Raw genomic sequence first — 14,370 nt, 5'->3', positions numbered from 1 at the left:
CTTTTACGTACAAGGTATAATTCTGACTTCCTAAAAAATTATTATTGCTTATGTAAAGAATTTCCCTACATCACCATTTAAGTTGGGATATTGGCCGAATGAAGCTCCAACGGTCGCAATTAAACAGATCGAGCAAGCTTGAATTGATGTAACATAAAAGCAATTAATCTGCCGTTTAATCCATAGTCCATTGGATGATCTGTGCAAGGCGAACAATTGGTGCACATTGATTCCGCTTTGCAAACCAAATGATTATAGCTTTAGGTTCACTTTTAAACGTCTGCAGAATATTGATACTTGCATATAGTTCGATACTCGAATTTTCACATTGTCTTTTTTTTTTTTTTTTTTTTGTAGTATAGAATAGTTAGTAGAAGAACAGCATTAACCATTGGTTCAAATACTGAGTGCCTTATATATATTCATCAAGTTTAATATCATCGTTCCGTTGTTCCATTTTCAGTGTGGCCCTCCCACTTTGTTTCGTGTAACATTTAAGTTAATGGCTTTACTACTTTTTAAGAGTTTATGTAAGAAGTTACAACTTAGTAGGAGATGAGAAGCAATTTGCCTTGCTTGATTTGCAAAGCTAGGTACTTCTGCGTTTCAAACGCCACTTATGCATAGACAAACAGGCAAGTTGTGCCCACTTATCATATTCGATAGCCCTAGCGGATAGCATTGTTCATCTGCACTCGATGAGTCATAAATGTACTATAAATACTTCAATTTTGTTGTCATGTATATATGCTTGCATCTGCGGAATAGACATGGGCTTCTACATGTAGTCATTTTCAAATTATATAGTCGCATTAGTATAGTAAATATAGACACTAAAATAGAAACGGATAAAAAGTACTTTGTCACTTTCTTAAATTTGTGTTTCCAACTCAATTTTATCGATACGATTAATAATTAATCTACCTCTACCGTAAATTTGTGCTGTGCAATCACAATTGTAAACGAGATTCCCGCAAAACTTGAAGGAACGGGAAATGACCTTTTTTTTTTGTTAGAAAAGTTTAGGAAGATTCAGTTTCAATCACCATAATATCTAGAATCATAAATCACTTAATCACTCACCGACAAAACTTGACCTTTTGTAAACGAGATTCCCGCAAAACTTGAAGGAACGGGAAATGACTTTTTTTTTTTTTTTTGTTAGAAAAGTTTGGATGAATTCAGTTTCAATCATCATCAAGAATTAAGGCAATATCCGAGAATCATAAATCACACAGATCTCTTGTATTATCCCTCGTATCGGCAATAAAATTCGAAATAACCCATCTAACTTGCCCCATTACTTGGGCCGTTAAGTTTGGATAAGCATGTAAAATTCCTGGGCCTTAGCCAACTCAGCCCATCGAAAGACTGAGGCCCAGATAATGTTGTCTTTTTATTTTTCCATTTTAGGGAGGCGGGGATTTATTTCTGCATGTATACTTTTCTCTTTTGTTCACTGAATATTTTCTTTTCATTTTGCCCCTTTAATTCAGTATTTTTAAATCTGTGGCATTACTATCTTCGTAACTACTAGCTCCCATTAGCAAAGTTTTTCGGTTCTTCTTTTTCTATTTCTAAAATTAGTTACCAACTAAAAATTTTAAAGTTAATGTAGAAAATGCTCATGTGGACTATCTAAGACTAATATTTGCTGGAGAAAGATTTTCGCTGAAGAGAAAGGAAAAGGTAAATCAGCTTCTAGGGCGCGCGGCACAAATATGTGTCTACATGATTCGGCCATCCTCGCAGCCCCATATTCAATCAATCAAGGAAACAAGAAAGCCAAGAACCCGTACAAATCTTCGTACTCAAACTTAGTGCATTTGACAATGAATAAAAAATAAAAACCACGATTCCTTGGGTTTTCCATACGTTAAAAACGAGCAAGATGGATTTTGTTTCAGTTTTTATCATCCTTAGTTTACGTTATCATTTTTTCTTTCTGCGTGCTCGAATGTGTTCTTTTTTTTTTTTTTTGCCGGGCCGGGAAGTTACCATTCATGTCGAGTACGTTCTCTTACTCCAATTGGCCAACCTGACGTCGAGCTATCTTTCTGCAGGACCTCCCTTACAATATCGTCGCCATAGTAGAGTTTAACCACCAAATTTAAAATGGATTGGTGTGATTTTCTGTGCCTAGAACACTAAAATATTGAGTCCTGACCAAGATAGTCATGAGAGAAAAGTATACTCGGCTAGTGATTATGAGGTTCCAATTCTTGATTGGAGGGCGCACCAAAAACATCTGCCCTTCCATCTCTTAGATATAGAGGGAGGGCAGAGCTTTTATTTTATTATTATTTTTTTAATGTTATCATGCTGTTTACCAAAAACACATATTTCCGCAAAGACCATCATGTATGAGGGCTGACATCTGCCCAGCGCCGGATGGTTGGAATAATTCATAGTAAAGACAAGATAGAATTCTACCAGAAAAACCCGTGCTCAAAAACGGAAATAAGAATGAAAAACTTTCAGCAAATCGGTACAAGTTGGGTCCGTATTCCGACTGAAGCTACGTTCGCAAAAACTCCGGAGCTATGACCTGTTGATCAATAATTCTTGGTCTTTTTTTTTTTTTTGGTCAAAATATAACCACCTAGTGCAGAAAATGCTTATGATGTACAGGTGCTTTGGTATCATTTTACAGGGACCTTATTAATTTGGAAATCATATACTCAAATTTTTAGTTGGACATTAGGTTTGCTAAAGGTAAAAGCGTGACGCTTCGAACCAAAAAAAAGTACTCCCTCCCTTTTTTTATAACTGACGTTTAAGGTTTTGCACACCAATTAAGAAAAGTTTTTCATTGCTTAAATCTATACACTACTTTCCTTTTGTACCCTCATTAATTATCCAATTCACCCATATTTTCTCTCACTAGAGTACTAAATGGTGCTGTTTTACTAGGCCAAAAGCAATGCAATAATTACTAGGAGTAGTAATTAAGAATCCTGTATTGGAAAAGAGAGATAAAAGGGTAAAATTGTGAAAAAATAATTAATACTGTATGGGAATAATAAAACGACAGATAAAAGTACACTAGAGCAAATTTCTTAAAAGTCAATTATAAAAAAAGGGAGGGAGTACAAAAGAAGATCAAAAGTATGAAATTCATGAAAGATGGTCAAGATAACGTAAAGTTATTGATAAACTTAAAAAGGGTAATCAACGGAATTTACCTCACCGTATCCATGAATTTCTGTGCGTATTTCAAGGTTAACATTTTCCAAAATCAGGAGAAAAGCTTGAGCATGAGGTAACTTAGCTATAGCACGATCACGTATTTTCAAATTGTGTTAGGAATTTGTCACTATATTAGAGCAAATCAGCAGGTGATTCTTAGGTTTTCATGACGTAATGCTTTGAAAATATAAGCATGTAGTGTTTTCATGCCCTAAATTCCTTTCTAACCTTATGCTACAAGATCCTATTTACAGTTTTCTGCATGCTAATAATTAACATCCTGTTTAAACAAAAGTGGTGTATGCCAATGGCTCAGAGAGATCCTGAATTCAAATTTCGTTATCCTTTCTTACTTCTGAAATCCCATCCTTCACTTATTAGAAAAAAATAAAAAAAAAAAAGAAATTGGTATGCGACTGCATTCGCATTAATACAAACTTTGGCTACGTAATTTCTGTCTCTTGTTTATTGAAAAAGGAAAAGAAGAAAGAACTGGCACAATGAATCTGTTTGTGTTTATTCTTTTCCCCCAGAATGAGAATGCTGGTAATCTGATTCGTCAAAGCTTAAAAATCTGATTTCATCTCATTCGTCTACCTTTTAGTACCTCTTCCGAAGAAAAGCGAAATGGATAAGTCTATATCGATCTTCATACTTCATTCTATACGCTCAAATTTTTGGCCCAGTCACAATTCAACTACATATTAGCTTATAAGGCAAAATTTGCGCCAAGCCAAAAACATCAAATTCAATTGTAACACATAAAATCAACTTCATATTGATGTATAGGAGGACTGGGTATACGTTCTTCATAACGTAATTCTTGAAATTCTTTGGCTACAGAATAAATTAATTACGCATACTATTGCATGAAGGAAAAGCCCGTTATCATCATCAAGAGACAAGATTACATATTCAATGCGCGTGCCAGCAGCCTCGCTAGCGTGTAAAACCTCTTTCAATTTTTTGCAATAACCAATCATATGACAGTTACAGTCATATGATAAGGAAAGGGGAGACCAAACAATTAATAATAATTCTAATAGACTTTTCAATTCTCAAACCAAACAATCAACAAACAAAGAAAGTTATAATTGGACCATGATTACATTCTTCAACTCCTATGGGTATGGGGTTTACAATGAAGGTAGATTAATCAATTTACACATAAGGTTTAAGATTCACATCACATAATTTACTGATAAAATTTTATGTATGTTTCCTATATTCAGACCGCTTGTGCAAATGCAAATTGATAACAGTTACTATAGCAGCTGTGTATATCCAAGAAATTAAGCCTTCTGCTCGGCATTTGATGGCTGGACTCCACTTGAAGTGGTTGAAGTTGAACTCGAACTTGAATCTGAAGGGTAACCTATGCCATGGCGCTTGTTGGGGAAGGCAACAAAAACAGCAGCAGCAACTGAGCCGATGACAGGAGGCATGGCCTTTAACAAAGCCTTTTGAGTAGACTCAAAAGAAGGATAAAAGCACTCAACTGTGTTGTTATCCAACAAGGAAAGAACGGAAAACACGATCAGGGAAAGTGTAGCATGAACAAAATCTCCAATTTGAAGCCTGTATGATTTGAAGTCCACTGATGAACTTGCACCTGAAGTTGGCCAAAACCCTTTAAACGTTGCAATCCCATAATGAATATTTCCCTGATCATCTCTGTAACTATCAGTGAATGTTGAGATTAAACAAGAGATCCCACAAAGCGCGAAAAGTACGCTTGAGACATACTTGTTTGTATTGCTACAGCTGCCATTGTTGGTTAAAATTGGGTTCAGAAATTGGTACAGGAAAACAGTCCCCGTGGGAAGAAGCCTAATCAGGTTTCCAACACCGGTGAATGTTTTGTCCTTGATGCTACCAACGCTAGAGCTTGAGGAAGCAGTATTGGATGTGGTTTGTGTGGCCATATTTTTGATAGCTGAGTGTTTAAGGACACTCTGAGAAAGAAATGAAGAGATTATTCGAGAAGTTGAATCCGTTTGAAGTAGTTTATAGTACTTGTTTGTTTTTGTTTTGAAGGATGAATGTTGCAAGAAGCAGTGGGGTTTTTATAGTGATCATGAGGGAAAGATGGATGAAGTTACTTCCACGGAAAATAAATGGTCTTTGAGCTTAAACAAGAAACAAGCAGAATTGTTTGGCTTTTACTTTTCGGTAGGTGCCAATTTTTCTAAACTTGAAGCATGAGAATTCTTTTCTGAATAGAATTCCTTTGAATCATTTAACAAGCTGGCTTTTCAATGTAGAATGATACATTTGTAGTTAATTTTTTTTAAAAAAAAATAATAATTGTTGGATGTTTTCACGTCACTGTCTCCTACAAAGGAGGTGTTAATTAAGAAGTTTTCTTTGGAATGTAAAACGTCATTAAGGTGTATAAAAGATCATATAACAACGAAAAAAAAACAGAATAAAATATATGCATGCGTGCTATCAAAAACTAGGATCGTCAGTAAAAGTTTAGGATATAATTCCCATTCCAGTTTGAAAAGACAAAGGGGTGCTTGAAGGGTGTGTAAATACGTCGATTGGCTAAGGCAACTAGGATAACATCTTTTCTGAATCTAAAGCACAGTCTATTTAATTAGGTAGTTACCTACAAACTAAATTTTTGCTTTTATCTGGTCTATGTATAAATAATTTGTTGAACGAAATAGTATGCTGCAGGTGCATTGAATTCTTGACGAGATGCAAATCAGACCTTGTTTGAAACTTAAACGTGTGTAATTACTGGTCCAAAATATATATTTAATGCTTGAGGTTATTTATAGGTCAAAGTTTTAGGCTACTAAAACTCATTTTTTCTTGTGGTGTCATAGGGCCTAAACTCACCGCGACGGGCAAAACAATATGTCTCTAGTTTTGAACTTCTTATAAGCAGTACTACTATACTATTTGGGCAGAAGCCAAGGAATGGATATCCAAAAGTGTAAAATCAGAATTTCTTATTAATGAGAGTTGTTCATGCGGCGAGTGTTTAGTGGTTTTAGCATTGCAGAACTCTTTAATTAATGTGCATCTAAAAGCACAAAAATGTCATGGGGTATTCTCTAAAGGTGAATTACTCAGGTGGCTGGCAAGTGTTAATTGATTTTTGATATTACCAACGCTATTTAGGGTTCTTCAAATGGTCAAATGAGGTGAATTTTAGGACATATATATAGGTCAGTCCACTGTATTAGGAACAAAAATAAATAAGTCAAAACATGGGTCTACCCCAGTTGAGAATTCAAATCCTATGTCATAACAGATAAAGATCAAAAGAAACGTACGGCAAATTATCTGTTTCAGAAAAACAGATTTGTAGATAACCCGGCAAGCAACAAAGCACAAATTGTGACTACGTTGGAAACATGTTCTTTAATTTGTTTTAAATATGTAGATAATAGCGTTCAAAGAATTTTTTGCCGCTATATGTGTCTCCATTGAGAATTTTGTACCCTGAATTATTCAGATTCAAACTTCGTTCATTATTTTTCTTATGCTCAAACTCCAACTATTTTACAGACAAAGAACAAATTTTTCTTCTTAATTTGATTACTACACCATTTACTTGTGTCGATATCAAGGAAATAGAGGAGGGGAGAAAACAAAACACAATTTTTGAAGTGAGAAAGGTTCGCCTTGAAAAATTCAAATACGTTATAGTTAAATATAGTTTGCTAATGAACTATTACTACGAAGTCTTGTTTCATTATCCCATTCACCACTTAAATTTAACGAATTCAAATCTTCTTAATACGTTCAGATGTGTTTGATAACTAAAAATTGAATATTTGAATTAATTAAGTAACACTGAATTTTCTTTACAAAATTTCTCCAAAAGATAAGTGAATAAACTATTCACTCATCACTTAATGTGATATATAATCAAATGTATCAAATTTGGTATTTAACAATTCAATAACTCAATATATTCATATTTTAAATTTTAAACTTCAATTTTCAGATTTCAATTTTATTAAACGCGCCCTAAGCCGTGTCTAAAGTTGAATAATCACTGCAATCTTAATTCTTAAACATAAGAAATCAACTTGCGCCTTCTATCTTATGCTCTAATTGGCGTCGGCTATACTATACAAGAACGAAATAATTTAGCAACACCCAAGTTTTTTTTTTTTTGAAAGGGATGGAATGGTTAATTATTACAACAATCAGTCTTAGCTATGGACCTTTGAACGAGGTAATCTGACCCGACCACAAGTTTTAGATTGTTTGGTTAGAACTTAGAAGGGATCAAATGAAATCCTTGAAAATTCTGCATTTCCCAACTTCAAGGGACGCTTCGGAAAGAATAATGAGTTAGGTGCTTTGGATGATAACCTTATAATAATCACCTAACATCTCGTCCCTGGTGTTAGGTGCTTTGGATGATAAACTTTGACTTTCTCTTCGAATTCTATTCACCTCGTTGATTGCTAGAGGTTACTCCGCTAGTATTATTCATATTTTATTAATCTTTTTTGGCTCCTCCATCGAGTAATCTAAACGAGGATTTCCGAACGTTCCCTCGTTAATCACCAACCGTTCATTAGTAATACCGAACGCTAATGTCTCGCTTAGATTGCTAGTTTTTAGTGTTTTTATAAAATATATATATATATATGATAAGATGTAGAAGTAAAATGGTGATTTGAAACATAAAATGTAAAAATATTTTAGTGAAAAATTGTAATCCGAACACCACCTAAGATTTAAGAATCTAAAATCCATCTGTTCTTTTTCTCTTATATATAAATCGACTAATGACAGAAAACATAAATATAAACAGATTTGGAGAATAAATATTAGATACCATAGATCCAGAAAATTTAGAAAATATGATAAAGTTTATTCAATCAATTTGAAATAGCAAGACTGAGCACTTGATTTATTTATTTATTTATTTTTGACATTTTAGAAGCAAGCATATTTAACGTTTCTTAATTTGGAAATGCATCTGAATTTGGGGACACCAAAACTCTGCTTGACTACCATATTCCTCTCCAAAAACTAACTTAAACTACATGTTTCCATTTCAATTTCACAGCTGGGAATCAATTCCTTTTTTCTTTTTTTTTGTCTAACCGACGAAAACACCACCGGAGGAGGAAGCCATTGAAAGTGACAAAGTACAAATAATGGCTGGCGACAACCAAGAGTTAAAGTCTTGATGGTCACCAGCAAACCAAATGGCTGTTGGCTGGAATCAGACCCTTACTTGAAGATGTTTAATGCCAAAAGACCAAGCAATTTGTTGCCTCGCCCAAAACTTTCTTTTGCATGTCATATTTAATCACCAAGCTGAGCTAAGGTGTAGTCTTGCTAAAATGAGTTTTTTTTGTGTGTGGTGAAAACAAATCAGTGTGAATATTATATGATAGTATGGAGAGCAATTCTGGGGCAGGCCCAAACAAAGTAAAAGAAGCTTCAAACTTCAACCAGTACGCCATGGCCCAATAACAATGAATGTTATGCCATACGACACCACTGATTTCATACCCAATTGCGCTTGTTGCCTGAATGAATTAAATCATAGTGTTCCAAAACTTCCCTCTTGTACCCTTATAACTAGCAACAATTTATTTTGTCGTACAAAAATTTAGAATGCTTAATTTAATTGTAAATATGGAAGAGTTATAAGAAAATATTTTAAAAAAAAATATGAATTGTGGCAAATTGTCTTTTTAAGTACTTTTTGTGAAATAGTGTATTACTCTTTGAGCGTTAGCATTTATTCACAAAGTAAGGTGCTCAATAAAGATAAAAAGAGCAAGTATAAATGGATTAAGGATGTCTTGTTAAACTGCTTAAATACTCTTCTTCAACGTCGAAACCATGACACTTTTTTATGCTACGAGAGCTTTATGCAACTTAACCTTGACATATCAAAATAGAATTCTTAACCAGCTTTGTTTGGATGTCAAATTTTTTTCAAATAATATTTCGCTTACATCATAAACAGATTTTCCAACCCACCTTTTTATCTCATATACATCACATCACAAAAAATACTACAGTAATTATTCCAAATAATATTTCAAATAATAAATACGCTATCCAAACAAGCCACAAATTAGGTAATGATAATCTGAATGGCGGATGAAGTTTTCTGTCATTGGAAAAATAAAGACCCTGAAAACAACAACAAATTAGGTAATGATAATGAATGAAGGAACATGTTTTTTTTTTTTTTTTTTTTTTTGAGAAACTCAACAAATTTGTAGCATTGTCCAATTAATTTCGAGATAGTTGCTATTGTCCTTGAGTCAGGTCACTTTGGTCCCAAGAATTCTACAATTATAGCATGACAGTTTGCAAATATACATTTGATCATATTTCCCTTTTCAACAGATCCAGCCAGCCATATAATAATAGGGATAAGAACAAAATCTTTTCTTTAAATAGGGACCTTGCACTCAGCTTCCCGGTAAGCACCTCCAAGTCCACAAGTAGTAACCATTCGGCATACCATCCATTATTATAGAATAGGCAAATGGGCTCAGCACAGGAACCAAAGAAGACGATTTGTGCTATAAATTATTGCTGATAGACGCAAAACCAACCTGGCAGATGCCCCCCTAAACCAATCCCCAACACTCCATTATTGCTCCAAGAAAAAGATGTTTGAAGCGATTTCTTACCAAATCGATCCCCCATTGTTCGTGCCAATCTCTAAATTAGAAGGAAAGACAAAGTCACTTTGTGGAATAATATGATACGTCCTTTGATCTCTTATTCACCAGCAGTGCAACGTACGATCGGTGAAAAGGTCGAACCCCATTCTTTCAATTAACTCAGAAGAGCGAAACTCCCCCTAATATCCCTCTATTGGAAAATCCAATTGGAGAATATTAAAAGAAGATTAAAGGTTAAGAATGTTGAAACGCACCAGTAGTCTAGGTGCGTTTGGATTGCAATTTTTTTATTTTTTATGAACATATTTTTCAACCACCCTTTTATTTCATATGTATCAAATCATTACAATAATTTTTCTACGAAAAATTCAGAAAAATGCAATCCACACGAACATGTTCCTGCTTGTATGCTTTTCTTTTTTCGCCTCACAATTAAAAAGAGACTACTGTTTATGCTTTTATTTTGAAAATGAGAGATTTGACCACTTGTTCCTGATATTGGTATGGCGTGCTCATCGTAATTGACTAAGGAGCCTTCCTCCTTCCTCGTAAGGGTCAGGCTCTTACCAAATCCTTGTTCTGTTCTGTGGTATTACCATTTCCCGACCTCAATCACTGCTCTCTCCCCCATGAAGTTTCTAGCTTACCTACCAAAAATACCTTCACCACCCACCAGTCCACAGCACAAAGGAAAAGATAACAATCAGATGGACAACCACTTCTTCTATCTCTCTGACTCTTCTGCTCAAACAATGCGAAAAAATTCATCACAGGAAAAACGTCAACTTTTCTTAGTAACACAAGCACTCCTCCACTAAAGAAAGAAAATACAGGCCGTCAACTGAACTTAGACAAGAGAAACCCTTGAGGATGGGCAAAATGCTGCTGCCGCATCTTTGGTTCAATTAAGCTTTTCCCAGGGGTCATAATTTGATCATCTACATTAAAAAGGGTCGTAAGAAAAGAAAACGTGCCTTTTATTTGGAGGATATTTCTCGTTAACTTGTCCTCGTAGTATGATCCCCAATCATGTACTCCAAAGGATGTGTTGCTACACTTTTCCAACTGAGAGATCAAATTAGCAGGCAGATTTGTTTTTAGCACCATAACTCTATTTAGAAGCGCAAAAAAGCTTGCGCTTCTGATGGTTCTTTAACAAAAGATTAGCATGTTTCCACCCAAGACCTGGTACGCTAGAATGAAGAGAAACCAAATTTCAGACTAAACTTTTCAAAGATAGACAAAGATGAATTTTCAATACAGAAAACGCATCTGGGAAAAAAATAAAGTGGATCATAACAAGTGGAATGATGATTAGATGATAGATGAGCCAAGGGAGACAGCACAAATGCAGTAGCCATATATATATATATTAGCCCATTTAATACATCTTTGCTATTCATATTATCATTGAGATGAAATATAATATACATCATCAACATCAACAACCAACAGAAGCATCACACCACTAACACAGACCATCTTACTTATTTCCCTTCAACTCCCTCCCATAGTACCTACAACAATATAATGAGGCGTACCCCAAATACAATACAAATACTCCCATTTGCTACACTGATTAGCCACTCTATTACATTACAATACCGTCCCAAAGAAAACTGTACAATTTTCTTGGAACAGTATACGTTATACACCATACACATAATTTCTTTTTCTTTTCTTTTTCTTTAGACACTCTTGGGGGTCATTTCATCTCTTCATCCACGAGCCCACCTAATTAACACCTCCAATCGTTCTTAGCCAACCCCCATAAGTACTTCTCAGATATAGCTAATAAGCTAGCTAAAAACATTAAAAAAAAAAAGGTTCTAAAAACCCACGGCCAATTCGCTTGCACTTCTGTTTTCACTGTTCCTCTATTTTCAGACCAGTAAAATTTCTCCATATTTGACAAAAAATACGATATGGAGAAACTTAGATCCAGAAAAAAGGAAACCAAAGCGAATCAGACGATGCCGTAGTAATAGTAGCAGTACCAGGTAGTAGGTAGTAGTAGTAGTAGTAGTAGTTCTTAGCTGATAATCATCATCAGCTCATTCGAGACGAAGCAGACGCCTCAGGTCTCTGGTGGCCGAATCATGAAATTCTTCGTTGTTGATTATGGTGATGTGATTGCTGATATTCACGCTATTATTGTTACTGTTACTGTTGTTGATGTTGAAGAAAGAAGGCAAAGGAAGAGAGCTGGGTGAAGGCGATACAAAAAACGCCGATCCAGCGTACACATCATCCCTCACAAGGCCTCCTCCTCCTGTGGTTTCCTCCTCTAAATCTCTCTTCAGTCTGGTTGCATCAATTGTGTCTAGCGACTGTCCTCTTCTCAATATCGTAACCCTAGGAAGATCATTTTGCAGCTCGTCCACGCTCGCTGATCTCCTCGGGAGGAGGAGGTGGTTGAGCTGCTGCTCCACCACCACAGGTGTCGGAGGCTGAGGCAGAGGAGGCGCACTTGATGATCTAATCCGCCGCTCCGACTTTTGAGGTTGTGGCGGAGGAGACGCACTTGATGATCTCCTCGGGATTTGGAGCTGCGGCTGTTGGTCTGATTTTTGCGGTGGAGGAGATTGGTGAGAAGTCTTTCTCTTGAGGTCTGACCGCTCCAGTCGTGGTACCGGCTTTTTGTGGCCGGAGTTGTTGTTTGGTCTAGGGTTACCAAATGCATTTCCGTTTGCAAAGTAGTTTTTCCGGCGATGATGAAACGCCGGAGGTGACAGCCGGAATCTGTCGTAGAAAACATCTTGAGGTCTCAAAACCTCCGTTCCCATATTTCCAAAAATGAGATTAAATTTACAAAAACAAAAACAAAATCCTAGTCCTTTAAAAAGGCAAAACCAAAAAAAGTTGCTAAATTTCTAAAGCGATTGAAGCTAATGTTAGCAGAACATGTTAGATGAGCTTCAAATAAAGGAAAATTTGGCAAGGATTGTTCAGAAAGGAGAAGGAAATGAGAAATTGGCACAATTTTATCTTCTGAAAAAAGAAAGAGAATAAATTTGTTTAAACAAAATTGAGGAATCAAAACAGAAGATTTAGCCAGGACTTTTTTGAATTGGTTTGTTCTCCTTTCCGTTTAGTTGAATGGTATTGTTTCTTTCTTCAATTCCTATTCAAAGGAATTACCATCAAGAAGAAAAAGATCTAATTTTTCTTCTCTTTGAAGAATAAAAACAGGATGGGGAAATTTGGTTAGACTTAGGGGTGGTTTGGTTTGGTTGGTAACTTGTAAAATGAAGATTGTGGAGCTTATAAATTGGAGGGATGGATGGAAAGAAGGGGGTCATATATATATAGGTGGATATTAGGGAAGGAAAGGCGCCACTTGCTACCGACTCCGATACGATCGACGCGTGAAGAAAGCCAACTGTGATTAAATCATTAAAAACTAGCAAAGCTGTCATTTTATTGTTTGCCCTTTGAGTTTTGAGTATATCCTTATAATCTAATCTAATCTAATCGTCTAATGATTTTTTGCAGGGTTAATAACAACACTCTGTCTCCTTAAAAAAAAAGTATACTTTACCGACCTGAACTTCAAAAATATATTATATTTTGTTCCCTCGAAATGAATTATATTTGTACTTTTAATTTTGACAAGTTCATGTGCATTTATTCCTTCTCAATTTACCGCAGTCTTCCTATTTTCTTAATTGTCAACTTTTAGCTTATCGTATTTTTCTTATTATACATTCATCAAAGTATTCTACTACTAGACGATATGATGTTGGACATCAGTTTAATTAATTTATTGTGTAGACTTATCTATAATTTAAAATCACTCTAAATTAGACTCCACCAGCGCCCTGCTCTAGCTTAATATATAGTGTATTATAGTACTAGTGTGTATATGTATATATGTGTGTGTATATATATGTATTGCAATTTAAAATTAACAAAATGGTATTTCATTATGATAAAATAACGTACCCTTTCTTGGTAATTTTTTATGTTTGCAGTAAAAGTATAATTTGTTATGTCAATTTGCTTGAGTTTTTATTTGTCATGTATTGTACATTGTTCATAGAAAAATCCGTGGATATTAATTTAGATTTTGTGTACTGTCAAATGTAAAAAAATGACTAATAATTGCAATTATTATTTCTGACTAAATATTCAAATTATTGATAATTATGATTGTTATTAGTATTATATATATATTTTTAAAAATTATGTCACATAAAAAATAGTAGTGGTCACAATTAGGGCTGCAAACGAACCGAGTCGCTCGTGAGCGGCTCGAGTCGAAATTGAGCTCAAACTCGAGCTCAAGATATTAAGCTCGTTAGGCTCGCGAGATCGAGTATATATATATATTTTTATTTATTTTAAGTATATATATTTTTTATTTTAATAATAAAATTACATATATATTCTTAATATTTTATTATTTATTTAAAAAAATATTTATTTTATTTATTTTTTAAAAATTAAAAATAATTATTTTTTATTTTTTTCGAGCTCGAGCTCGAGTTTGAAATTGTCGGCTCGCCGAGCTCGAGTTCGAATTCGAGTTCACTAAAATTATGTC

General features: G+C 34.8%; 2 protein-coding genes across 2 annotated transcripts; both read right to left on the bottom strand.

Moving 5' to 3' along the window:
• Window positions 1–4,220: 4,220 nt before the first annotated feature.
• LOC113765622 (protein DMP2-like) lies at window positions 4,221–5,209 on the bottom strand. Its single transcript, XM_027309857.1, has one exon. It carries the CDS (start codon window positions 5,112–5,114, stop codon window positions 4,482–4,484), a length of 633 nt encoding a protein of 210 aa, XP_027165658.1. The 5' UTR covers window positions 5,115–5,209; the 3' UTR covers window positions 4,221–4,481.
• Window positions 5,210–11,162: 5,953 nt separating this feature from the next.
• Window positions 11,163–13,113, bottom strand: LOC113765814. Its single transcript, XM_027310064.1, has one exon. The coding sequence runs from the start codon at window positions 12,608–12,610 to the stop codon at window positions 11,879–11,881; it is 732 nt and encodes a 243-aa protein (XP_027165865.1). The 5' UTR covers window positions 12,611–13,113; the 3' UTR covers window positions 11,163–11,878.
• Between the last annotated feature and the right edge of the window lie 1,257 nt (window positions 13,114–14,370).

This window comes from Coffea eugenioides, chromosome 3 (genome assembly GCF_003713205.1).
Source record: "Coffea eugenioides isolate CCC68of chromosome 3, Ceug_1.0, whole genome shotgun sequence".
NCBI lineage: Eukaryota > Viridiplantae > Streptophyta > Magnoliopsida > Gentianales > Rubiaceae > Coffea > Coffea eugenioides.
Note: the sequence above shows the minus strand (reverse complement) of the source record. Positions and strands in the feature narration are given on the sequence as shown.

Coding starts and splice junctions, on each gene's coding strand:
- LOC113765622 (XM_027309857.1), bottom strand. CDS start 5,114: ATGGCCACACAAACCACATCCAATACTGCTTCCTCAAGCTCTAGCGTT.
- LOC113765814 (XM_027310064.1), bottom strand. CDS start 12,610: ATGGGAACGGAGGTTTTGAGACCTCAAGATGTTTTCTACGACAGATTC.